Source organism: Quercus robur, chromosome 9, assembly GCF_932294415.1.
Source record: "Quercus robur chromosome 9, dhQueRobu3.1, whole genome shotgun sequence".
Taxonomy (NCBI): domain Eukaryota; kingdom Viridiplantae; phylum Streptophyta; class Magnoliopsida; order Fagales; family Fagaceae; genus Quercus; species Quercus robur.
The window spans coordinates 45,508,327-45,535,623 of NC_065542.1; the positions used below are offsets into that span (position 1 = coordinate 45,508,327).

The 27,297-nt window shown below is 33.8% G+C and overlaps 2 protein-coding genes across 4 annotated transcripts; one reads left to right on the top strand and one right to left on the bottom strand.

Annotated features, from left to right (window-relative positions):
* The first annotated feature begins 352 nt into the window (after positions 1-352).
* On the top strand, positions 353-27,297 carry LOC126698651 (probable mitochondrial import inner membrane translocase subunit TIM21). 3 transcript variants are annotated; one of them, XR_007646544.1, is made up of 10 exons: positions 353-513; positions 942-1,108; positions 3,605-3,670; positions 3,753-3,771; positions 4,874-5,058; positions 5,142-5,320; positions 5,432-5,480; positions 8,196-8,315; positions 8,647-9,090; positions 27,187-27,297. XR_007646544.1 is itself a non-coding variant. In XM_050396028.1 (9 exons), the coding sequence occupies exons 1-9, from the start codon at positions 510-512 to the stop codon at positions 8,821-8,823; spliced, it is 966 nt and encodes a 321-aa protein (XP_050251985.1). In that variant the 5' UTR covers positions 353-509; the 3' UTR covers positions 8,824-9,201. The 3 variants fall into 3 exon arrangements, 2 of the variants coding, with proteins under 2 accessions (XP_050251985.1, XP_050251986.1); XM_050396028.1 differs by lacking the exon at positions 27,187-27,297 and having other exon boundaries at positions 8,647-9,201; XM_050396029.1 differs by lacking the exon at positions 27,187-27,297 and having other exon boundaries at positions 3,623-3,670; positions 8,647-9,201.
* On the bottom strand, positions 17,357-19,841 carry LOC126698652 (uncharacterized). Its single transcript, XM_050396030.1, has 3 exons — positions 19,503-19,841; positions 19,268-19,386; positions 17,357-17,679 (listed from the first exon to the last, which is right to left on the bottom strand). The coding sequence occupies exons 1-3, from the start codon at positions 19,658-19,660 to the stop codon at positions 17,660-17,662; spliced, it is 297 nt and encodes a 98-aa protein (XP_050251987.1). The 5' UTR covers positions 19,661-19,841; the 3' UTR covers positions 17,357-17,659.

Here is a 27,297-nt window from a genome sequence, read left to right on the forward strand (position 1 = left end):
ACTAAAAATAACTATGGAGGATTCTATTTAGCAAATTTATTAATCAATAATGCTACTAATTCATTTTTCATAATTTTTTTTAATAATTATTGAAGTAATCGACAAAATAATAATAAGTGATACCTATAAGTGTGAGTTGTGTAAGTTGTAACCCACAATTTTCACCAAAAGAATAGAGACCAAATAGCCGAATTTTTTTTAATAAAAAAAAAAACCCAACTCCAAAAAGCCCAAAGAAAGAAGCCCATTTTATCCATTATTATCACATTCAAAACAATCAAAAAAATTCGACCCGTTTCGATGACTAAACCCGCAAAGCCCACACACCTATCAGGGTTTTAGGTGGGAACTTCGGAATCAGAAATTGACGGCCCAGATTCACCCTCGAACACCATACCTAAATATTAGGTCATTGATCAACAACACCACAGTGTACAAAGTCAGAGAGAAAGAGAGAGGGGACCGAGATACAAAATTCCACCGGAGAGCCCCTCTTGTTATATTTAATCATGGGTACGCTTTTTTTTTTTTCAACTATTTTTCGAAAAAATTTTTTTTCTGTTTGGATGCTGAGAAAATCTAACACAAAACAAAAGAAAATGAGATATTAGAAACCCATTTGGTATATGCTGTTTATGTTTCAAAAAAATAAAAATAAAAAACTGTTTGGATGCTGAGAAAATCTCGGGAAAAAGGAAAGAAAATGAGATACTAAAAACCCATTTGGTATGTGCTGTTTCATTTTCAAGTAACTAAATAAAAAAGTGCACTTTAGTTAAATACTTGGAAGTTTTTATACATTAGTATGTTTCCACATTTTCCCAGTAACCAAATAGAGTGTTAAGAGTATTAATGTTAGTTTCATAGACATTATTTATTTATTGATGTTGTTGAAATTCTGGGATTTTAATTCTGATATTAGTAGGTTTTGGTGATGTTAGGAACGTACAAGTACTTGTCAGGGATAATGAGGAACAAGCAGTTAGATATGGTGAGGCTTTTGGCAGAAATGAAGTGTTGGAATTACACACAAAACCGCTCCATTCTTCATGCCTTGCGGCCTTTGCAGACCCATGAGGCTCCTCGGCTGGGCAATGAGGCAAATCAGGTGACCCCATTTGCAAATTGATTAGTGTTGGGAATTTTTTTTTTTTTTTTAAGTACTTTTTTGAATTGCTTGTTAATTCTTGGGCTAATTTGCATTTTGGTTAGTGTAGTTTTTTTCTTTGATTGATCCAATATAATCTGAACCTATGACCTCCGCTTCATGATGATTGTTCTTTATTGTTAGGCCAATACACTAATTGGATTTTAGTGTAGTTAGGATTTGAACCTAGGTCTCTTATTCGATGATAAGAGACTTTACTAGATAAGATACGTTAGATCCACTAGAGTATGTAGTGATGATGTATTGCTTAGTCTCATGGGTGGTTTCATTGAACTCAAAAACTGTCATAGCATATTATTTTGGTCAATGTTAAATTTATATGATTTTGTTTGGACCATAAAAGGTTGTCATCCATTATAAAATGATTGGTGGGGTGCATTTGATGGAGAAAATTTGTTTGGGTTGGTTAAAATTACCTGGGGGGTTGGGTACTAGAGTTATGTTATAATGCGTTAAATTTGAATAAATGAAAAGATCTAGAAATTGTTTGAATGGTGTAAAATTCGAAGTACATGAACAATCAGAACTAGAAATATAAGGCGTTCCAATGTTTTATATCCAACATTGTTAGGATTGAGCCTAGGAATGCTTAAAAAGTAATAAGTAGTTAAGTACAAAATCCCATCATCTTTAGGTGAAGCAGTTAGAGTTTATAAAATCTGTGCATTTTGTGGAAGCTCCGGGTTATAAAAGGAGGATTTTTCCCCATTTCCATTGAAATAACCAATCAAAAGGGCCATTGATCAGTGATACTCTATTTTTTCAGTCTGCTATACAAAACAAATCTTGTGTAGGTCTAAAAAAATTGTTTGTCCCAATGTAGTTAAAGGTGAAAGGCAATTTAAGGTGCGAGTCTTTGTTTGCCCATGTGAGGTGCCAAAACAGCACTTGCCCTAGTAGCAAGGCGCTGGATTCTAAATTTGGCTATTATACGTTAGAATGAATTCAAACCAGATTTATCTAATACTCATTAGGTACGGTGTGAATTTTGCAAACTAATAGGATGCTCTCTGCTTAATCTATAAGAATGAACTTTACAACAAGCTTATATTAAAAATAAAAGAGTAAAAAAAATAAATAAATAAAGAATAACTATCAAAGCTAATGATTATATGATTGAACTTTGAAAAAAAAAAGTGTATTTCTAAATTGATGAGGAAAGAAAAGGAACAGAAAGAGACACCCATTAACTCTAATCAAAGTTAAAACCCTTTTTTCAAACTACAAAACTGCCCGTTTCTTTTTCATTTTCTAAATTTCTTTAGGCTCTCGCCTCAAGCGCCTTACAATTTGCTTGAGGCGTTTGGGAGCTTGTCTGCACTCTAAACGCCAGTGTCTTACTAAAGGCATCTCACCTCAGGGTTTTAGAGGCATCTTAGGCATGCCTTGCCTCACTCGGATGCTCAACTTGTCTTTGACTACACTGGTTGTCATTAAAAAAAAAAAAACCTTTGATTGTTGGGTATTATAATATGTAAATCACTAGACAATAACATATAGTTTTATGTTTAAATTTTTCTATGAGTTGATGATTGATTTTCTGTCTGTTGATAATTTAATTCAGACTTATCTGTTGAAATTTTAGAAACTTTAAAAGGATTATGTAGGATTTGGACCTTTGATCTTTGTGGATTTCTAAAATGCTCTAGTCCTTTAAGCTAACTGGCTAAATAAATCACTATTTTGATTCTAAACTTTATTTTATTGTATATTGCAATTTTTTCACTTGAATATAATTTTACCTTGCACTTCAAACACTGCACTTTACATCTATCAAGCACACACTTTTCTTCGTGGCTATGCTTCACAAGTCCTTTGCACTCAATCTTTCAACAACGCATGTTATATCATATGTATCCTAAGATATATGATGATATGTTCTGTCTCTCTCTCTCTCTCTCTCTCTCTCTCTCTCTCTCTCTCCAACCATTGTTATGTGAATTAATAAATATTAAGGAGATTAAATAGCTAAGGTTAACAGCACCTTAACCTCATACTCAACAATAAAGGACCTTGTGTTTAGAAGGCATGAGACTAAATTACTTAAGAAAGATTATGAGTAACAAAATTAAGAATACATAGCTGGTCAAATAGGGAGAGGGAGAGAGGGCTGGAGAAGGAATCAAAAATCAAGGCTATGAGTGCCTAGATTTCTCCTCAATCTTCTTCTGGAAATTTAGTTGAACATATCCTTTACTTTGCTATTCGGTCACATTGAAAAAGATATGCCAATAAATTAACAATCGAAACCATTTTGTGATTGTTTGTTGGCATGTATGGCTGGAAGAAAGTTCCTTTGGATTCTCTCAGCTTAAGGCCTAATGTACATGGTTGACAAAATATATCTTTAGAGTAATGTTTCAAATCCTGTAAGTTTGTTAGTTAAGCATTATGTATCTTTATTCGGTACTTAGTTCCTATGTGATGATGATGCAGTTGCTCCTTCTATTGAAGTCAGGTAGTGCTGGACGATCAACTTTTCAAGCAAACCGCATAACTAAGGTGTGGTAATTAGTTCCTTACATTTATTTGTTCTTAGCATATGATTGCAGTCTAATTTCTTTTCTTTGTTTTCATTATGCAGGATGTACTTGGAGTTAATGGTTAGTTTCATATTATTTATCTTCATATTTGAGCTTAACATACAATTATTACAAGGTTATCAAAAAATATACAATTATTACAAAGATCTTGCAAGAGGATGCTCTGTTTGTTTGTTTTTTTTTTTTTCCAAAAATAGTTAGTTTCTGCCTTCTGGTTGTTGGTATTACTGTGTCCGTGTTTGAAAATGAGTTCTGTGGTATCATCCGAACTGCAATATGTTCTCTGTGCATTAGTCTACTGCAGTTCCATTTTAAGACTGAAATATTTCCTCTACCAATCTGTACAAGCCATCTTTTGGTTTAAGGCAGTATTAATTATCATGAATTGCTTTTTTGTTTGTCAGTGTTGTTCTGCACCAGTCTATTCCTCCACATCATCAACATCTACCCATCTCAAAAAATTGGACAATGGACACCTTTTTCTATTCCCTGGATCATAATATAACTAATTCAAGGGCCTGGGTGTGCACAAGCGGGGGTTTGGGGGTTGGGTGTGGAGGAGGATTTCAGCCACATTAAAATTTCCTCTGGGAGGTCCTTTTTCTAAAAACAGCTCAACAACAGTCAGACAAGGGAGAAATGTTGAGGTGAACGGTGTACCGGAATATTTTTGTTAGAGCCAGATCAAAACGTTGGTTCAAGTTGGGTTTTTTTTTTTTGTTTTTTTGTTTTTTGTGTGGTCACAAGAAATTGAGGACACACTACGTTTTTATGTAGCTGCAGAAATCATGAACCCAGCAATAATAATCCACAATACAAATAATCCATACCTCCTTAACTAACAAAAGTAATTTCCTGTGCTCCCTCTTTTGGAGCACCCCAATTCCTGCCCTATCTTTTTTTGAGGTTGCTGGTGGAGACAAAATTGTATGTAGTATAGAAACTAGTGTTTTTGGTAGGGGTGCTTCTGCTGTGGGGTTAGTTTTAACCTTTTTATGGCATCTAATGTTGACAGCTCTCCATGACAGATGTTCAAACTGATTTGTGGGGAAATTTAGGGAGGGAGAATGAGTCCCCCTTTTTTTTTTTTTTGATAGGTGAGTCTGGTTTTGTAAATTTGTTATTTTATTTTCATATTTTTTTATATGTTAATGTTTTGCAGGAATCCCGGTTCTATATAGACAGTTTTCTACTAGAGATTGTATTCCCCGGTTACCATTTCTACTCAAAGAAAAATATGGGGCAAACACCATGATTCCATTCTCCACTAGATCCATTTCATCAAAAGCTTCAGAGCGACCAAGGCAAAATAAATCAGAGAAGCAAAAGGGTCAAAGTGGATCAGAGGTTTGACTCTGAATTATGTTCTTCCGATATATACTTCTAATTCAAGTTTCATTATCTTGATTGAGCCTTTACTTCCTTGACAGACTAAAAAAGACATATCAACGGTTGAGGATGTCTTTGATGCTCCTACATATAATATCCCAGAGAAGCCCGTGACATTTGTAGAGGGGGCTTCCTACACTGCTATCATTATTATAGGGCTTGGAATTGCAGCTGCTGCTGGATATGCTGTTTTTAAAGAGCTTATCTTTCAACCAAAAGAGTAAAGAGATAAATTTCTAGTTAAAATTATGTCATATGGTTAATTAGTCTTCTTTATGGGAAGTCTTCCTTCATCATTTTTCACCTGGTTTGGAAACATTGCCTGTTACAGATACAAGGTCTTTAACAAGGCTCTGAAGAGGATTCAAGATGACAGCCAGGTTAGTGAAATTTGCTTTCTCTCAATTTCAGCTTTGATAATGATGAATGTATTTCTTTCTACTGGGGCCATGGTGATATAGGGTTCACATGAAACATATATACTTTGTGTTGGGTGGATTTGAAAAGGAAGCAATTGTTTGAAATGTTCTATTAGACTGTAATATAATAATACCATTTACAGGTGCTGACTGGTCAAGTCAGTTTAGGTTTGGTATTAACCCAGTCACTCAATCTGACTGGTCCTTTGGGTGAAAATTTCTTACACCCGTTGCTGGCCAATAGACCAGTTGAAATCCATTGATGCTTACCTTTCAACTTGCGGTCAGGGCTGAGGGGGGGTGGAGGGGACAGCTGGGTCAATCACAAAGATGACAAGTTAGTAGCTCATATTTGCCATGGACAATGGAGGCAGGGATGACGACATTATATTCATGCTGCATTGTAATTGGGGGCTACCGATTTTATTCGGGGTCAATGAAGTTGGATAATCTTAGTGGTGAGGGGGATGGGGTGAGACTATTAGATCTCGTAGAAAGAAAGAACTAGGGAGATAAAATAAATAAATGAATAAAGGAAGAAGAAAAGGAAAAGGGCGAAAAGGGAAGGAGAAAGAAGGGGGTGGGTGGGAAAGGGTTATAGGTTATCAGTTAGGTCAGGTTTATTGGGTGAAAATCTGACTTCTACCTGCTTCCTGCCTGGTTTTTCGAAACCACTCATGAATACTTGAATCAGGTTGGGTCAGGCATGTGAGTCAGGTTGATCGGGTTCATGAGCCAGCCCTAATACCACTGGGTTCACAGCTCACCTATGAGTAAACCAAGCCTCAAAGTGTGAATGTTAAGCTACAAAGCATGAAGTTTGATGTGTATAAATTTCTTCATTTTATAATATAATTTTTATTACTTATCAAAAAAAAAAAAAAAAAAAAGATTTGATGTGTATAAATACCTCAATAAAATTATTTACTCATTAAAAAAAAAAAAAAAAAAAACCCTCAAACTACGAGTAGTTAGGCATTTTCTATAATTTCACTCTTAGGCCATGTAGTCTATATGTGTCACTGTTGCATACCAAATCATCAATTCTAGTGTTTAAGTCAGAAATAAGTTGAATGCAAATGATCCATCTAGTTTCTAGGCCATATTATTTATAGGGAGATAAAAATAAAAATAAGAGTTATACCCCTATTTCTAATTAAGTCTTAGATTTTTTGTTTTGTCAATTATAGTTCTTTCCTTCTAAAAGATTTCAATGTCAAGCTCCACCCATTTCACACTAGTGTTGTTTATTAACCACATGTATCCCCACAAAACAATGTTGTATCTAAACTCTCTAGCCTTAACATTCTCACTTTCTCTATTTTTATAAGTAATAACTTTATTAGAAGAAGAAAAAATTACAACGCAGTCTGCATCCACAAGTAGTGAATGCAGAGACCATTAAGAACATCATCTAAACAAACAAGCATCTAAAATTGCAATCAAATCATTACAACAATGACTAAGCCTAACAGCCAGCCATTCATGCAGTGTGCGCAGCAAAATAGACTTGAGATCCAGGCTCCAGCAGAGAATGTTCAAGCCTCATTCTCTCTTTGAACTTTTGCTAGCTTCTAAAAACCAGTTGAGCTGCCTCCCAATCAAACCCCAAACCCACTCACACCCATAACAAATGCCAACTCCCAAAACCACTAGTCACCGCCAGCTAATCTCCATGAAACAGACAGGCTCCTTAATTAGTGGTACCAAAAACCACACCCACACACACCCATGAGACCTAAAGCTACACTCAGCCTAACTGGTGCCTAACACCTTCAGACCCATATCATTTCCGGCCAATTCTCATAAAAGCACCACTGACAAAACATCACCATAATCAATTGGTCCCAAAAAATGCTACTAAAAGCCCTCACGCCGCCCACCTCTCCTAGCCACCAATCATCCAAGGTCTCCCCGACCACCAATTGCAACCCCCAACCCCACCCAAAAGTCGCAAAGCCACCTTATTGCTGCCTTCCCAAACCCATACTCGTCTACACAATCTAGCCAAAGCCAGGTGCCATTGTAAACTATCCACCTTAATGAACCCACTCGAACCTAAATTCATCATTCAGCTCCCCTTTCCAGTTTTGGCACCCATTTCCCCAACCAATGATTGTCTACCTAATTTGGCCAAGAACAGAATCTAGACCAATCCATTTTGCCCAAACACCCCAAAAAAAAAGTTCAACACCAAATTGAGCCTCCATTGTGAACCGATTCCTCAAACCCAAAACCATTGCTCAGCTCCCCATTTCAGCCATCAGCATCCATTTGCCTTGTGGGGGAGAAAGAGAGTCCAACAAAGAACGCCACCATTGCGGGATGGATCTATGAAAAAGTCCATTTGCTTTCGTAAAATGTGGATGTTTTGATAGATAGGTTCAGTAATTGGCATCAGTGTGAAATGGGCAGAGGCCTGACATTTGAAGTTTTTCTAAAGAATACTTTATTTGATAAGATGGAAAATTCGGGACTTAATTTGAAACAGGGGTATAACTAAGGTTTTTTTTTTTTTTTTTTTTTTTTTTTTAAAAAAGTAATTTTGTGCCATTTACAGATCATGATTTGCTATTATTTGAGTTCAAGGATGAATAGTTCTTAAGTGTTTTTGTGTTTGTGAACATTTTCATTGCAGTTTTGTGGTTGACGTGAGTTAGATTTGCTTCATATCAGGTTAGGGTGAGGATTGGATCCCCAATTACAGGCTATGGTCAGGAAAGTAGAAATCGTGCTGCTCGCCAACGTATTCCTCATAAGACATGGACTGATGAAGAAGGTGTAGAGCATGTGGAGGTAATTCCATGCTAGCCTGATAACTTGTGGTGTTATTTATAAGCAACTTCCACCAAGCATATGCATCACATTATTATTATAATAAATTGTTTTAAACTATTTCCATTAAGCATGTGCAACAACAATTTCCGTCAACCTTGATGACATTATGAAAGAAGCATGACTTTCATGAACTTCCACAGTTTGAATAATTTTAGCATGTTGAAGTTGTTATATGATTCTAGATATTAGTTTGTTCCTTGCGAAAACCTGAATTGTAGATGATATTGTTGATCATCAACATCTGGCATAGAATATTCATTTGTGCTAATGTCTAACTAATTTGATGTAGATTAATTTTTTTATCCGTGGGCCCCATGGAACTGGGAAAGTTTACTCTGAGATGTTCAAGGACCAAGTGGACAAGCAGTGGAAGTACACATATTTGATTGTTGAGATCAGATCTCCAACCCCTTCACAATTGATTCTAGAGTCATATATGCCGGCTTATAACGTGGACAAGAAGTAGTCAGATTGTAGCAAGGTTTCTTTCTGTACCAAGTAACATGGACCGCCCTTGTCTTGTTAATAGTTATCCTCCTCTTAATTTTTTCTTTACGCTTTGGAAAGGGTTTAGTTTGAATTTTGAAGTCCAATTTTTATTTGCTACCAAGAGGAATCATATAGGATGGGAACTAGACCACCTGCTTGGCAAATTTCATAAGATTATCCCCAAAAAAAGAAGATTGATTGATTGGAATGGTTCATACCTTTTGTTGCCTTTGTATCAAGTTAGGTACGCTGATTGTTTCAGGATTATCTGCATTTGACACTGACCTTTGGCAGACCTAGGTTGTATGAAGGGAAAGCTTGAATAAAATCAATTCCAAGCACATCTCTTTTACTCTGTCGATTCCTTTCTTTGATATTTCTGTATTGATATTTGTTTGAATTTATCATTTTGGGTAGGGGGCAATGGGTTCCTTGGTATATACATCTGGCGTGTCCAAGCATGCTCAAATCTTACCTTTTGTCGATGCGGTGCTAGTTCTTTCCCACGTGCTAGTTGAACTAGTCTGTTGATCAATGTCCCTACTTTCTATGGCATTCTTTTGTATGCAATGCACTCATATGTTAAGATTGCTGAAATTTGATCCTAGGATTCTGGGTAATGCTTTGCACAAGGGACCCAACTCAAGTACATGGGAACTATACAAGAGCTATACCAGCAACTCTTATACCATTTGGAGCTTAATGCATCTCTCTCCTAATACATTACATAATAAGTCGAAGAACTGGATTCCAAACTATGTTCTAATCTCGACCAAAATGTCCTTTCTAGCAAGCTTAAAAATCAACCACACATCTTGGCATGAGCGCATGACCCATTTAATCCCACACAAATAGGCATGACCCACTTAAAACATGCGACCATAGCCCACAAATCTAACTAAATCACAATGAAGAAACACACACACACACACACAACTTCACTCAAAGTCTCAATCACTATAAATATTGCATTTCCTCAAATTCTCCATGGTTGGATTTTCCCTAATGTGGTTTTGTAGTTTTGATAAAGAATGTCACTTGAGCTGGAACCTTCGGCTTCCAAATGTTCTTCAACGGGAAATCATGATCTCCATTTGGGGTTAAAGTTTTGTAAAAAGTTTTAACCTCAATTATTCATTGCTAAACAATCTAATTCCTCCCCCACCCCCCCACCCCCCCCCCCCCCCCCCCCCTCCTATTCCACCTTTTTGTATATAGGGTGGCAGTGGCAAAGCTAGGATTTTACTACTTCAAAGGAGCAAAATTGATAACTAACGTATATGACTCTCCATACATCCACAGTCATACATAGATACACATTGTGCATGCGCACAAGACACACATATTATATATATAGGCTTGGTTAACAAAAAATACTTGGTAAACAGGCTCTAAGGTAGTCATTTTTAGCAAGTTTGACATGAAAAGCGGATTCTGGCATATCCAAATCCATGAGCTAGAACAGATACAAAACGGCTTTCACTATACCATTTGGAGGGATCTTTAGACGATTCAAGGCTTCTCCAGTTTCTATAAATTTGAAGCTTAGTTACAGTCAGAAGGCATTCGGTGTTTTTAGCCATTCAGAGTTCTAAAGAAGAGAACCCTCTAACTTTAGATACTCTACCAGTTTTATTATAAAACAGTTAAATATGTATTCAAACTTTTAGTCATTTATATTCATTACTTCAATAAGCCAACAATAGTTCAAGCTTTTAGTCAAACATTTATTTTTTTTGTATTGTAAGTTTTATAAGCAGTATTATAAAGCTTCATATTTAGTATACTCATTCGCATTTACATCCAATATTTAAAATTATTTACATTCAACATTTACATTTTCATTCAGTATTTATCCATTAGTATTTACATTTACATTTATCACTCATGTCATGTGCATACAAACAGTGGCAGCGCCACATAGTGTTCAGGGGGTTCAAATGATCCCCCTGATTTTGGGATTCTTCCTTCTTTTTCTTTTTTTTCTTTTTACATATAATATTTTTAAAGTTTTTGTTTTGACCACCCTAAATTGAAATTTTGAACCCCCCTTAAATAAACCCAATAACAAATCAATTCAACACCAACATGTGTCTTGGCTTTTTTAAACAAAAAGAAAAAAACCTAACAAGAAACCAATTTGATCTAAAATCTGATAAAAAAAGCAAGTCCAACAACAAAAATTAGTAATTTGTTGATCTTAAATCTCAGAGGAAAAAAATTTAGTGGTCAATAAAGTGTAAATAACTAAGTACCCGTTTGGATACAGCTCTTGCGCGTCTGCGTCTGCATTTTTTTTTTTTTAGAGAAGGCGTTTATGTGGTTGTGGTGGCTTTTTCAGTGGGTCTCGTGTACTGTTCCGGGACCCACAAACCTCTTTTTTAAACAAAACTTTCATTAAAAATGGATCCCACAGTACTATTCACATATTAAAAAATTATTTTACTACAGTGTTTTCAGTTTTCAACAAAATAAGCAGTATCCAAACACACCTTAAGTGTGAGGTAGTGGAAGTGAAACGTAGGACAATGGGAACTAGGAAGTAAAGCCAATTCTTTTTTTTTTTTTTTTAATGATTATATTATTGTGTTGAACTGCAAATGACACGAAAAAATATATATATATTCTTAATGGATTATAAAGACTAATAAGTTGTCAAAGTTGAGTTGAATTGTTAAATAAAATAATTGAAAAGAGTAAAGACAAAAATTAATAAATAATAAATTAAAATATTCTAAGCAATAATAATTAAAGTTCACTTAACAATAATAATTAATAACTTTGTTATAATAGTAAGAGACCATTGAAGATTTCCAAGAGTTAATTTTAGCAACACTAATCTTAAATATACTAAAGAATAATATGCTCAATGAACTTATAGTTTATCATTTATTCTCTTGCTGTATTAATGTATTATAGATAATTTTTTGATAAAAAAAAAAATCACGTATACTACAAGATTCATCTCCTACCAATGTTCTTTTATTTAAAAGAACTTGTGTTGACTTGAAAAATCTTCATTCAAATCATAGGTTGCGAAAGCTCTCATCTTATCATCTTAATAATCAAGATGAAATAAGAAAATATTAATTAGTAAGAGGTTATTGTCAACCTCTTCAACACGAATTTGAATGACCCCCATAAAAAATGTTCCTAGAGTCGCCACTACATACAAAACTGTATTTAATGTCAGAAAACACATAAAAATATGAAATATCCATCATATTGTCGACATGGTATATGAATGAAGACCTACAATTGGTTTAATGGTTAGCATGGTATGTGGTGATGCAATGGGTCTTAATAGGTCACTTGTCCAAACTAGAGCCTTGGAGGACCTGCAAAAAGGAAACCACCACCCAATTGGAGGCACTGATGTGGTATTGTCTCAAACTTTTCAAATGCTTAGGTTAGAACTCACAAAACCTAAAAATTCCAAAAACAATGGAGTTTTTAGGGTTTTTCTTTCATATCTTTGAGTAAAAGAGGTCCAATATATATATATATATAGGGGTCTTTTCTAATCACTTCTCCCATGATTTCCTCCATTTACTAGGGTTATGGAAAAATGGGTGTTGTAGAATTAATGAAATGCAAGAATCTCAAGATTTGTGCCTATGATTAGGTATCTTGCATCAGTGGAGTAAAAATCAGGATTTGCAATTTGGTGATATTACCATTTTGTTATGATTTGTAAAAGTTATCAAGGTAAAAAGTTTAAAAAATGATCAAAGGGTTAAGATTAAAAGCAAGCTTTTCAAGTTTTAGTCACAATCTTTGAAATTACACAGTACAATAGCTCTAGTTATTGTAACAAATCTCAATCCCAAGAATCATCCACCTCAATTCAGGAAACTACCCCTATGTTTGGATGGCCTCCATCTCCATTCCAAACATACTATACGCATTTCAATGTAGGAAAAAATTTGACTCCAAACATATTTGAGACTATCTTATTCCAACCTCACGACTATTGTCTTCCTACTATCATCCACTTCTTAGTTGAACGATCATGATTGGATGACTATAAGATGGAAGAGTGCCTCCTGGTACAGCCAATACCTATTAAGTATAACTTTGCAAACTATATTCCAATCTAATTCATTTCAACCAATATGTAAATTCCTAAAAGGGGCCTAAACCATTTACCAAGAAATAAAATAAAAGGAAAGGAAATGGGCCTAAATTTTCCCATTCTTTTATTTTAGGCAAAATTGCAAATTACACCCCTAAAGTTTGGAGGTGTTTGGATTTTATACTTTAAAATTTCAAAATTTGGATTTTACCTCCTAAAGTTAAGGATGTTTGGATTTTATACCTTGATGTTTCAGAATTTAGATTTTACTCCTTAAATTTTGGGAGTTTTTGGATTTAACACCTCCAAATTCTAAAATTTCAGTGTAAAATCCAGACACCCAAAAACTTTAGGGAATAAAATCTAAACAACTCTAAAATTTATGGGGTAAAATCCAAATTTTAAAACGCCAGGATGTAAAATCCAGACACCCAAAAACTTTAGGGAATAAAATCTAAACAACTCTAAAATTTATGGGGTAAAATCCAAATTTTAAAACGCCAGGATGTAAAATCCAAATACTCTCAAACTTTAGGGGGTAAAATTTAGATTCTGAAATTTCAGGGGTAAAATACAAACACTTCAAATTTTAGGGGTATAATTTATAATTTATCCTTTTATTTTATTTTATTGAGAACTTTTTTTTTTTTTTTGAGAATATAATAAGATGAGAACTAGTAACTGATATTTTCAAGTAATTTTTTTTTTAATTTATATATATAAAAAGTAGTGTTGCCACTCTTAGAGCATTCCTATCAGGTATGCCAAATGCCAAATATTTGGCATTTGGCACACAAAACACCCAAAACAGACTATAATAAAGTGTATTAAATGCCAAAAAGTTTTGGTATTTACTACAGTAGAGTCTCATCTTTGGAACGGTACGGAAGGAAATGCCATTTGGTTTTTATTATTTTTTATTCATTTTTCTCTCTCATCTTAAATAAATGGGGAAATTACACTTTACTATCCTAAATATGCACTAGATTATACTTTGCACTCTAAACTATCTGATTGCACATTTTGCATTCTAAACTATCACACTTTGCACTCCGATATTATTTTTGCTGTTATATTTAACAGAATATTGTTGCGTGTGACAAGCATATGCTTCTTGCTTAGGTGGAACAAAGTTAAAATACTAAAACACCCTTCTTCAAAATTAATTAAAACAAAACTCAAATTTTTCCACATCTCTCTCTGTCTCATGTGCATGCCATCCCTTTCCCCAAATTCAATATATTGTAAACCCTAAATCCCCAAACTGCGTATTCATCATTCCATAGATTCTCAACATCAAAGGTTAAGGCTGAAGCACTGCTCGTCTAAGATCTCAAGTGCTTATCGTTAGGTATGGTCAACTGCCAAGCAACCACACCCAAAAAATAAAAGCCAAGACTTAAATTAGTCCAGGCATGGCAATTTTTAATAAAAAAAAAGTTGAAAAAAGATGGTTCGAATGGTGAATTCATCAATAGCAACCAAATTAAAGATATGTTTCGGGAAAAAGTGTTTTTACCACCCACCTAGAAAAGCTAGTAACAAACACTTTATGAACATCTAATGGTTGAATATGTTATGAACGAACCCCAACATCGGTTGGGGCATGGCCATCTTGAACGGCTGAACCATGGTTGTTATAAGACTGCCTACCTCCCCTGCCACCCTTTCCTCTATTATTATAATAGGTCCTGGGATAATAATTTTAGACAAAGGGAGATGTGGAAATTTTTGGGTTTTTTAAAAATTAATTTTGAAAAAGGGTGTTTCAGTCTTTTAACTTTATTTCGTTTAAACAAGAAGCATTTGCTTGTCACATGTAACAAGATTTTGTTAAATATAACAGCAAAAATAGCACCGGGGTGCAAAGTGTGATAAGTGTGATAGTTTAGGATGCAAAGTGTGCAGTCAGATAATTTAGGGTGCAAAGTGTAATCTAATGCATAGTTTAGGGTGGTAAAGTGTCATTTCCCCCAAATAAATATATCTCTTCTTATCTTCACTTTGAGCCACACATTCACTACTTCACTCTCTCCACTCTAACATACTCTTTTCTTCTCCCCTCTTCTATTTTTCTCTCTTCCCATTCATGAGCCACCACCAATTTCCTCTCTACTATCTCACAAATTCCATCATCACTAATCTATAAAATCTTCTTCATCATTTTTTTTCCTGTTTTTTCACTCTCTCCTCTCTATTCTATCTCATACAACAAAACTATTTGGTTTGGTTTAGTTCATCTCAAAGCAAAGCATTACTATTTCGTCTAGCTTCTCAGCTTATTGGATTTGCATTGTCTAGCATCTCAGCTTATTGGGTTCAGTTTTTTTTTTTTTTTTTTTTTAAAAGATAGGCAATGGATTTTGTTCTGGTTGTGGTGGGTTTGATTTTGGGTGTTTATGTGGTGTTCTGATGTGGTGGTTTTGGTGGCCTTGATGGTGAGTTGTGAGGTGATGGATGATGGATGATGGTGGGGTGGGATGTGGGGCGTTGATGGGTGCGAGTAGTGGGGGTGGCTGTAGGTTGTGGTGGGTTTTTTTATTTTGTATTTTTATAAATTGTTGGTATTTTTAATGTTATTTTAATATTTGCATATATTATTTTAATATATAAAATTGAAGAATAGAAGATGTGATGTACGGTGAATTGTAAAATGGTGTGTTAAAATAATAAAGTAGTTTTTTTGATGTGTCGAAATTGCATTTTTATAGGACACCTAATGTGAATGCTTTAGCACAACATTTTCACAGCAAAACTTAGGTGACAAATTGTTACTGATTTTCATTTGAACTCATAAATAATGCTAGAGATACAAACTATTTTACAAAAAAATTTACAAATTGTTGATGTGGTGAGTGGTTATTGGTAAATGAAAAAGTGATGTTAGTGGTGGGTTTAGATGAAAACCGGTAAAAAGTTTGCCACATCAATAGTTTGTAAAAATATTGTAAAAGAGTTTGAGTTTATAGCATTACTTTTGAACTAATTATTGACATCATTTATTTACATTCCACCATTAATTGTTGAGAAAATTTAAGGGATGCTCTAAGACCATTGGTTTAAAAAACACTTTTTAAAATTTTTGAAGGAAAAATATATTTTTTAGATTTTTTTTAATATATATTTTTAATAAAAATGGTATTAAAACTTTCATAATATAGTAAATTAACAAATATTCCAAAGGCACCGTTAACCGGACTCTTAATAGTTTGTCATCTAAATTTGATGTGAAAATGTTATGTCATAGTTTTATCTATATCTATACTACTATTTAAGGGGCTTCTCCTGTTTAGGATCCTCATTTTTTTGGTTCAAAAGTGTCCCTACACCCATATGTTTAAATAGAGACCAAACTAAAGAACAATGTAGTAAAAATACAACTTTTAACTCCCACTAAAACATTGCTTAAAAAATAGGACCACTCTTTTACTAATTTTCAAATTACTTTATCCACTTATAAATTCTAAATGTGTAATATTAATGAAAAAATGTGTAAACCTTAAATTGAAATTAATGAAAAATTATGACACTAAAAACAAAAAAAAAAAAAAAAACAAAAACCTCATTGCACGCGAGAATAACAAAAATAAGGTCATTCTCTTGTTGATTTTCAAATTTTTTTTATCCACTTACAAATTAAATTCTCAAAATAAAAACTATATATATAATAAAAACATAAGTTTTTTTTGTTTGCTACAAAATAAACGTGTAATATTTGATCATTTTTTGAAGCTAGCCTCATGACACTCCTGGTTGTATTAGTAGTTCTAAATGCGTAATATTAATGAGAAAACATGTAAATCTCAAATTGGAATGAATGAAAAATTATGACACTTAAAAATAAATAAATAAATAAAAAACTTTATCACATGCACGAAACGCGTGTGATGAGACTAGTTGTTGATGGTTGTATTTCATTTGGTAGTTAGAGATTTTTCTTTTGGTTGTGGCCGTTGGTAGTGTCAATGGTAGTGGGTTCAAGGTTTGCTGTTGGTGGCAGTGGTGATGGAGCTGAGTTTTGGGTTTGTTGCGATGGGTGGAATGTTTTACCGTTGGTGTGTGGGTCTCATCTTCTTCATCCTCTGGTAGTGGCTGTTCTGACTAATGGGCTGCACAAAAATGAGGTAAAATTGCTTTTTTCAAACTGAAAACTAAGGGGAATTCTGATGCCAAACACACTGTGGAGTGAGTTAAAAGAAAATAGGGAAATAGATATGAGATATGAGAATGAGTTTTGAGGTATAAGAATTGAGATATGAGTGATGGGAGATCCAAATATAGCCTATCTCTCTCATTGACATGGAAATTTCTCCCAAAACACATAGCTGGCCGCTATAAAAAGAGATACCCCAATTGCCTAGAAAAACATAAATTCTTTTTAGAGTTTTAAAGATAACAATAACTAATTAAATGAGTTTGCTAGAGTCAGATCAGCTTATCAAATGGAAACGATAAGTCACCTGAAATATGCCACATGGAAATTGTAAATATATCTAAATAACAAGAGAGCAAAGCTATAGACTACTTTGCTAGGCATACAGAACAAAGTAACTTAACCATGGTTAACAAAAATTCATCCAGGCTCTCCTGGTAATGGACATTCAAAAACAGTATAAAAACGGATGAAGATGAATGAAGCAATCTAAGTACAATAGAGGCCTCAAAAGTCAGAACAAAATAAAATTGCCCTCAAGCAGAAATGCCGCCTAGAATATGAACTTGCTGCCACCAGACTCTGTCATAAAGGCATTGATATACCTGCAATATGGACAAAATGGATTATTTAATGAGTTGAAATTATCATAAGAAACATACCGTTATACCAATGAGCTATAGATCAATTCTCACGCCCTTGTCCCATAATAATTGGTTGGAGGATGAGGTCATGGAAGATCCATTGGGTGCGTGAATCTTTTACCAATTCAAAAAAGAGTATTACATGAAACATAATACTGTGCATATATTGTTTTTTTTTTTTTTTGATAAGGCATATATTGTTGTCAACACACACACATACATGTGATCAGAACTAGATCATATTAAGCATACATAATTGTCTCACAAGCAAGAATCCTTTTTTTTTTGGGGGGGGGGGGAGCAAAACTGTGTAGGTTGAATATTAGATAATTGGCCCCCCTCATCGGCTATATATTTTCCTGTTTCCATTAAGCTTAGCCAATTATATTGGTTGCCTACATCATCTATGTTTATCAGGGACAAACACCCAGTGAATGTGATGTTTTCCTTCCTTCAATTGGCCAATTGATCTTACGTTGCCGTTCACATCACAAATGAAGATTTTGCAGGTTGGAGGCCAACCCAAATAACTGATACAAGGCTTTTGCTGATTACTTATTGTGGAAGAATTATGATCTTAGCAATATCAGCGAAAAATAGAGAGAAAATCAACACAAATCTTACAAGCTTAGGTAGGGTGCCTACATCCACGGGAGTGGGTGGCAGAAAACAATCACAATCAGAAAATAAAGAATTTACAATACTTTTATAGTGCCTCCGAAGATACCCTATTCTGGTACATTGAAATTTCTCAATATAACTTTACCATACACCCCAACCTATAATTCGTCCCAGAAAAACAAAAATAAATTAGCTGCATTGGGTCTCAAGGGATCCGCTCTGCCCCTAAGGCCCCTAACCCAACTCTACAATTCAACAATCCTAAATAATCATCAATTAAGCAAATAGCTTCAACTTTCCCTTCAATGGTCTCATCCCTTGCATAAGCAATACCATAATGAAGGTCCATCCCCCTCTTAGGGTGTGTTTAGATAAGCTGTTGCAAAACAGTGTTTTGAGTTTAATTGAGCGTTTGTAAAAAAAGCTATGACGAATGCTGTTGTGAAATGAAGTTTTGAGGTTTAAAAACGCACTTTTAAGCTCCCAAAATGCCTAACCAAATGAACCCTTATAAAATTCTTGAAATATCTATCTTATTATCGCACATTGGCGTAACATGATTCAGATCCCCAACTATAGATAACCGCAATAGGTCCAACTTCAGTTGAGACAATCAACATCTACCCTAACATACAGAATAGCAGTACCAACCAACTCAGTTTTTCCAAAAAAAAAAAATTCCATACCTCTGCAAAATCCTTAATCCAAAATAGGGCCAATGAGAGTAGACTACATATACCCATTTGGAAGTTCAATTAATACACTTCTCCAAAAGTCACACATTCATACAGACATACATACAAACAAGTGGTGTGCACTAAATTCCTAGTCAAATTTTTTCAACAAAAAGCTCTCTCAAAAGCAAGATATACATAAAAGGGCATGAAGAAAGCATCAAATAAATAGGCACACATGAGGGTGACAGTACCTTGAGGAACTAAACTCCAGGTCTGAGAATCAGTGGACAAGCTCGACACAAGCCTCGCCGAAGCTATCGCGTTGTGCAACGGTATCATCGTTTCCACGCTGCTTAACTCCAACGGTAACCTAATCACAAAAGCAACTGTAACTCTCAGTTAAAGGAACAAAAATGAAAACTTTTTTGTGTGTTATTATTAGGTTCACATGTGACGATTTCAAAAATGAGAGCTCGGAGATCTCACCGAGAAATGCGGGAAAAGCGTCCCGCGGAGGCGGAGGCAGAGGAAGAGGCTTGTGATTGAGAGCAGGATTTGAGCGGAGAGAGCGATATTTTGCCGAGTTTGAGAGCGAAAGGTTGTAATCGCAACGATAACCTCGAGACTACATTTGAGTACGCCATTGTTGGCTTGGCTTGGCTTCGTTGAGCTCTCTTCTTTTAGTGGGGAGGCGGACGAGGCGCTGTTGCTTGCTGAACGCCGATCGCCGCTGGCTTTGTCCTTCCGGCGACACTTGATCTCCACCGGCCTTCTCCCCCTCTCCCTCTCTCTCTGCTGCGTTCTTTCTCCCTCTCTCTTTTGTTTTCTCTAATGTGTAACTGTGAAGTAATAGAATAACATGTCTCAAATTTTTTTTTTTTTTGATAAAAAGAATGGTTGAAGTTGAGTAATGAATTGGGTGTGAAAATGTTTGGTCTTTAAAATTAGTAGGTTGAAATAAAATTGAGTTTCATCAAAAAATAAAATTGAGTTAATCCCTTGGTATGTAATCGAGTGATATGGTATTTAATATTAGATAGGTTTCTTTTTTTGAGAAAAAATAGAAGAGATAATTAATTAATTAATTAATTAAAAGTTATTTAATTATTAAATAACAATAATAATAATAATAATAATAATAATCTAAAAAAATAAGTTGTGAAAATCATATCATATCATGTCATATACTATTATATAGAAACCACTTGATGTAACCATGACGTCTAAACCCAACTTTTATTATCTATATTACTAGTTAAGGGGTTTTTCTTGTTTGGACTAGATTTTTTTGTGTTTCAAAATACCCCTACAGTTTACGTTTAAGTAAAGGCAAAACTTAAGGATAACAAAGTAAAAATATATCTTTAACTTTCACGTAAAACATTTCTTACAAAATAAGATCACTCTCCCACTAACCCACTACTTTAAAGCAATTATACGTTTGTTATTTTTTTTTTTTTCCTTTTAAAAAAAGTTATCTTCAAATCATTTTTTTTAAACATCCTCAAGTTTATCCAAAAAATAAATAAATAAATAAATAAATAGATATATATTACAATTTATTTAAACTATTTTCTTAACTTCTTTTTAAAAATTAAAAATAGAAAACCTAATGAAAAAAAAAAAAAAAAAAAAACCCCACATTTCTATCAAAAAAAAAGTTATCTACCCTGTTATTAAGGTTTATCCTTTAATTTTCTTTTTTTCGTTATCTATTTCATTTTTTATAAACTCATGTCTAACTTCCCCTAAGTGGGTTATTTATTTATTTTTTCACTCTTTTTTTCGTTATCTCTCTCTCTCTTTTTTTTTTTCTTTTTTTTTTTCCTCTTTTGGATTCACGTTTCCCTTACTCATACTCCTTTCACCTTTTCTTTTTCTTTTTCAAATCAATTCTTCTTTATTTATTATTTTTTATAACAATTTTTTTTTTTAATTATAAAAGTTCTTCTTTACTTTTCATACAATAAAACTATCATTATAACTTTTCATCATATCCCTTAAATTTAGACACTACTACTCTCCTATTGGTTCTCAAATTGTTAACCATATCACCACAATTTGATTGGATCATTTTTCTAAATGAAAACTCTCACGTAAAACATTATCTACAAAATAGAACCACACTCCCGGTACACTCACGTTGATTTTCAAACTCAAATTGCTTCTTCTTCAGTTCTCCAACTCTCTCAATTCTATTTATCTTCTTTTCACCATTATCATCATTTTTTCTATTTGCTATATTCAAATTTGCTCCTGCTTCAACGGTATGTGTATGTCAATATACTTTGGTCTTTTCTATTTTGATTTTCTAATTCACGAACAACTTCTTATTTTCTAGAAACAAATCAAATATTTGTGTAAAATAGCCCTTATATTTCAACCTCACCATTAATTTCTTTCACATATTTCTTCAAGGAACGTGCACTGGGGGTGCCTATCTTTAAGATTTTGGTATTTAAACTTCAAGGAACATGCACTGGGGTGTTGATCTTCAAGATTTTCGTGTGTTCTGTCCTCCATCTCCAACGAACTATTTGGACTTTGGACTTGAAGTGTAGTCAACAACAAAAATGTAAGTATCTTTTATGACCTCTATTTAGAACGCCTCATGCGTATTGAATTCTCTCTATTACATTTGCTTTTATGAGTTGCCATTTAGTATTTGCTTTCCTATATTTAGTTTCCTTACTTTGTTATCATTATCTCATCTTTTAAATAAAATAAAATAAAAAAACACTTTCACTGTCATGTTTTCTTATATTCCTATTGTTTTGTTCAAATATAACTTCTTATATTCACCTTTTCAAGTCATATAACTCATTTTAGCATGAAAACATTTTGAACTTATATTAGAACTCATATTGGAAATGTGAATATAAAATATGATTTCTATTTGGACTAAAATTTTTAAATATGAGTTCGTATTTTTAAATGTGAATTTTCTTATATTTCTAAAAGTGAATTTTCTATTTGAACTTTCTGAACGTGAATATTTCAAAGAAAAAATATGAGTTCTATTTGAACTCAAATTACTTTTTGATATTTTTTTTCAACAAAATATTTAGTTGAACGCTAACCTAGAGTTTAGAAAAAAAAAAAAACAAAACAAAAAACCTTATTCTTTTATGTAATTTAGAGTTTAAAAGAAAAGAAAAAATCTTTTAACTCCCACGAAAATACTGGGTACAAAATAGGACCACACTTTTCTTTTTTAATATTTTCTTTTATTTGGTCAGTTTGATAATTGTTTATGTAAGGACACAATTATTTAACGGCCCAAGAATGACATTGGGCTCGTACATAAAAGATCCCTCACAATATGATTTGTAGAGAATGGGTTTAAAAAGCTTGCCTTTAATCGCTGGGCAACGGTCCGGTCCTGATTTTAGGGGGGAGAAAAAAAGAGAAGAAGAATGGAAAGAACTTGATGCTCCTCGGACTAAGTCCGAGGAGTCCAACCCTTCAGGCTACATCGTTGTAGGGCTTGGATGTTCAGGCCGAACCACCTTCTACATGAGCCCTCCTAAAATCAGGATCGGACCGTTGCCCAGCGATCAAAGGCAAGTCTTTTAAACCCATTCTCTACAAATCATATTGTGAGGGATCTTTTATGTACGAGCCCAACGTCATTCTTGGGCCGTTAAATAATCGTGTCCTTACAGTTTAATATTTTCTCTAATTAATGACTTTTTTTTAAAGAGTGGGAATGATATATATTTTTGTCTTTTTTTTTTTTGTGGTTATTGGGTTTTAATTAATTATTTTAGTGTATGTGTTTTAAGTGGTACTTTAGTTAAATACTTGAAGTTTTTATACATCAGTATATTTCCACATTTTCCCAGTAACCAAATAGAGTGTTAAGAGTATTAATGTTAGCTTCATAGACTATATTTATTTTTTAATGTTGTTGAAATTCTGGGATTTTAATTCTGATATTAGTAGGTTTTGGTGATGTTAGGAACATACAAGTACTTGTCAGGGATAATGAGGAACAAGCAGTTAGATATGGCGAGGCTTTAGGCAGAAATGAAGTGTTGGAATTACACACAAAACCGTTCCATTCTTCATGCCTTGCGGCCTTTGCAGACCCATGAGGCCCCTCGGAGCAAATTGATTAGTGTTGGGAAATTTTTTTTTTAAGTACTTTTTTGAAATGCTTGTTAATTCTTGGGCTGATTTGCATTTTGGTTAGTGTAGTTTTTTTCTTTGATTGATCCAATATAATCTGAACCTATGACTTCCGCTCCAAGATAATTGTTCTTTATTGTTAGGTAAATACATCAATTGGTTTTTAGTGTAGGTAGGATTTGAACCCGAATCTCTTATTCGATAATAAAAGACTTTACTAGATAAGATATGTTAGACCTACTAGAGTATGTAGTGATGATGTATTGCTTAGTCTCATGGGTGGTTTCATTGAACTCAAAAACTGTCATAGCATATTATTTTGGTCAATGTTAAATTTATATGATTTTGTCTGGACCATAAAAGGTTGTCATCCATTATACAATGATTGGTGGGGTGCATTTGATCGAGAAAATCTGTTTGGATTGGTTAAAATTAGCTGGGGGGTACCGGTCGGGTAGTAGAATTATGTTGTAATGCGTTAAATTTGAATAAATGAAAAGATCTAGAAATTGTTTGAATGATGTAAAATTCGAAGTACATGAACAATCAGAACTAGAAATATAAGGCGTTCCAATGTTTTATATCCAACGTTGTTAGGATTGAGCCTAGGAATGCTTAAAAAGTAATAAGTAGTTAAGTACAAAATCCCATCATCTTTAGGTGAAGCAGTTAAGAGTTCATAAAATCTGTGCATTATGTGGAAGCTCTGGGTTATAAAAGGAGGATTTTTCCCCATTTCCATTGAAATAACCAATTAAAAGGGCCATTGATCACTGATACTCTATTTTTTCAGTCTGCTATACAAAACAAATCTTGTGTAGGTCTAAAAAAATTGTTTGTCCCAATTTAGTTAAAGGTGAAAGGCAATTTAAGGTGCGAGTCTTTGTTTGCCCATGTGAGGTGCCAAAACAGCAGTCGCCCTACTAGCAAGGCGCCAGATTCTAAATTTGGCTATTATACATTAGAATGAATTCAAACCAGATTTATCTAATACTTATTAGGCACGGTGTGAATTTTGCAAACTAATAGGATGCTCTCTTCTTAATCTATAAGAACGAACTTTACAACAAGCTTATATTAAAAATAAAAGAGTAAAAAAAAAAAAAAAAATGAAGAATAACTATCAAAGCTAATGATTATATGATTGAACTTCGAAAAAAAAAAATTGTATTTCTAAATTGATGACGAAAGAAAAGGAACAGAAAGAGACACCCATTAACTCTGATCAAAGTTAAAAAAAAAAAAAAAAAAAAAAAAAAAAAAAAAAAAAAAAAAAACCCTTTTTTCAAACTACAAAACTGCCCGTTTCTTTTTCATTTTCTAAATTTCTTTAGGCTCTCGCCTCAAGCGCCTTACAATTTGCTTGAGGCGTTTGGGAGCTTGTCTGCGCGCTAAACGCCAGTGTCTTACTAAAGGCATCTCACCTCAGGGTTTTAGAGGCATCTTAGGTGTGCCTTGCCTCACTCGGGTGCCCAACTTGTCTTTGACTACACTGGTTGTCATTAAAAAAAAAAAAAAACCTTTGATTGTTGGGTATATTTAGCCAAACCATGCACTTGAATTTGATCATTACTAATGCATGAGAAATTAAAATATGTAAATCACTAGACAATAACATATAGTTTTATGTTTAAATTTTTCTATGAGTTGATGATTGATTTTCTGTCTGTTGATAATTTAATTCAGACTTATCTGTTGAAATTTTAGGAACTTTAAAAGGATTATGTAGGATTTGGACCTTTGATCTTTGTGGATTTCTAAAATGCTCTAGTCCTTTAAGCTAACTGGCTAAATAAATCACTATTTTGATTCTAAACTTTATTTTATTGTATATTGCAAATTTTTCACTTGAATATAATTTTACCTTGCACTTCAAACACTGCACTTATCAAGCACACACTTTTCTTCGTGGCTATGCTTTACAAGTCCTTTGCACTCAATCTTTCAACAGCGCGTGTTATATCATATGTATCCTAAGATATATGATGATATGTTCTGTCTCTCTCTCTCTCTCTCCAACCATTGTTATGTGAATTAATAAATATTAAGGAGATTAAATAGCTAAGGATAACAGCACCTTAACCTCATACTCAACAATAAAAGACCTTGTGTTTAGAAGGCATGAGACTAAATTACTTAAGAAAGATTATGAGTAACAAAATTAAGAATACATAGCTGGTGAAATAGGGAGAGGGAGAGAGGGCTGGAGAAGGAATCAAAAATCAAGGCTATGAGTGCCTAGATTTCTCCTCAATCTTCTTCTGGAAATTTAGTTGAACATGTCCTTCACTTTGCTATTCCGTCACATTGAAAAAGATAGGCCAATAAATTAACAATCGAAACCATTTTGTGATTGTTTGTTGGCATGTATGGCTGGAAGAAAGTTCCTTTGGATTCTCTCAGCTTAAGGCCTAATGTACATGATTGACAAAATATATCTTTAGAGTAATGTTTCAAATCCTGTAAGTTTGTTAGTTAAGCATTATGTATCTTTATTCGGTACCTAGTTCCTATGTGATGATGATGCAGTTGCTCCTTCTATTGAAGTCAGGTAGTGCTGGACAATCAACTTTTCAAGCAAACCGCATGACTAAGGTGTGGTAATTAGTTCCATACATTTATTTGTTCTTAGCATATGATTGCAGTCTAATTTCTTTTCTTTGTTTTCATTATGCAGGATGTACTTGGAGTTAATGGTTAGTTTCATATTATTTATCTTCATATTTGAGCTTAACATACAATTATTACAAGGTTATCAAAAAATATACAATTATTACAATGATCTTGCAAGAGGATGCTCTGTTTGTTTGTTTGTTTTTTTTCCAAAAATAGTTAGTTTCTGCCTTCTAGTTGTTGGTATTACTGTGTCCATGTTTGAACATGAGTTCTGTGGTATCATCCGAACTGCAATATGTTCTCTGTGCATTAGTCTACTGCAGTTCCATTTTAAGACTGAAATATTACCAATCTGTACAAGCCATCTTTTGGTTTAAGGCAGTATTAATTATCATCAATTGCTTTTTTTTTTTTTGTCAGTGTTGTTCTGCACCAGTCTATTCCTCCACATCATCAACATCTACCCATCTTTTTTTGAGGTTGCTGGTGGAGACAAAATTGTATGTAGTATAGAAACTAGTGTTTTTGGTAGGAGTGCTTCTGCTGTGGGGTTAGTTTCAACCTTTTTATGGCGTCTAATGTTGACAGCTCTCCATGACAGATGTTCAAACTGATTTGTGGGGAAATTTAGGGAGGGGGAATGAGTCCCCTTTTTTCTTTTTTTTTTGATAGGTGAGTCTGGTTTTGTAAATTTGTTATTTTATTTTCATATTTTTTTATATGTTAATGTTTTGCAGGAATCCCGGTTCTATATAGACTATAAATATTAAATACCTCAATAAAATTATTTACTCATTAAAAAAAAAAACCTTAAACTGCGAGTAGTTAGGCATTTTCTAAAATTTCACTCTTAGGCCATGTAGTCTATATATGTCACTGTTGCATACCAAATCATCAATTCTAGTGTTTAAGTCAGAAATAAGTTGAATGCAAATGATCCATCTAGTTTCTAGGCCATATTATTTATAGGGAGATAAAAATAAAAATAAGAGTTATACCCCTATTTCTAATTAAGTCTTAGATTTTTTTTGTTTTGTCAATTACAGTTCTTTCCTTCTAAAAGATTTCAATGTCAAGCTCCACCCATTTCACACTAGTGTTGTTTATTAACCACATGTATCCCCACAAAACAATGTTGTATCTAAACTCTCTAGCCTTAACGTTCTCACTCTCTCTATTTTTATAAGTAATAACTTTATTAGAAGAAGAAAAAATTACAACACAGACTGCATCCACAAGTAGTGAATGCAGAGACCATTAAGAACATCATCTAAACAAACAAGCATCTAAAATTGCAATCAAATCATTACAACAATGACTAAACCTGACAGCCAGCCATTCATGTAGTGTGCGCAGCAAAATAGACTTGAGATCCGCCTGCTTGGCAAATTTCAAACTTTTTGTTGACTATGTATCAAGTTAGGTACGCTGATTGTTTCAGGCTTATCTTCATTTGACACTGACCTTTGGCAGACCTAGGTTGTTTGAAGGGAAAGCTTTAATAAAATAAATTCCAAGCACATCTCTTTTACTC

What these genes read in the sequence shown, in the direction of transcription:
- LOC126698652 (XM_050396030.1), bottom strand. Translation starts at nt 19,660, where the DNA reads ATGGCGTACTCAAATGTAGTCTCGAGGTTATCGTTGCGATTACAACCT. An exon ending in CGCTTTTCCCGCATTTCTCG is followed by an intron (nt 19,387 to 19,502) that starts GTGAGATCTCCG and finishes TTTTGTGATTAG; the next exon opens with GTTACCGTTGGAGTTAAGCA. An exon ending in CTGGAGTTTAGTTCCTCAAG is followed by an intron (nt 17,680 to 19,267) that starts GTACTGTCACCC and finishes TCCATATTGCAG; the next exon opens with GTATATCAATGCCTTTATGA.
- LOC126698651 (XM_050396028.1), top strand. An exon ending in TGGGCAATGAGGCAAATCAG is followed by an intron (nt 1,109 to 3,604) that starts GTGACCCCATTT and finishes ATGATGATGCAG; the next exon opens with TTGCTCCTTCTATTGAAGTC. An exon ending in CTTATCTTTCAACCAAAAGA is followed by an intron (nt 5,321 to 5,431) that starts GTAAAGAGATAA and finishes TGCCTGTTACAG; the next exon opens with ATACAAGGTCTTTAACAAGG.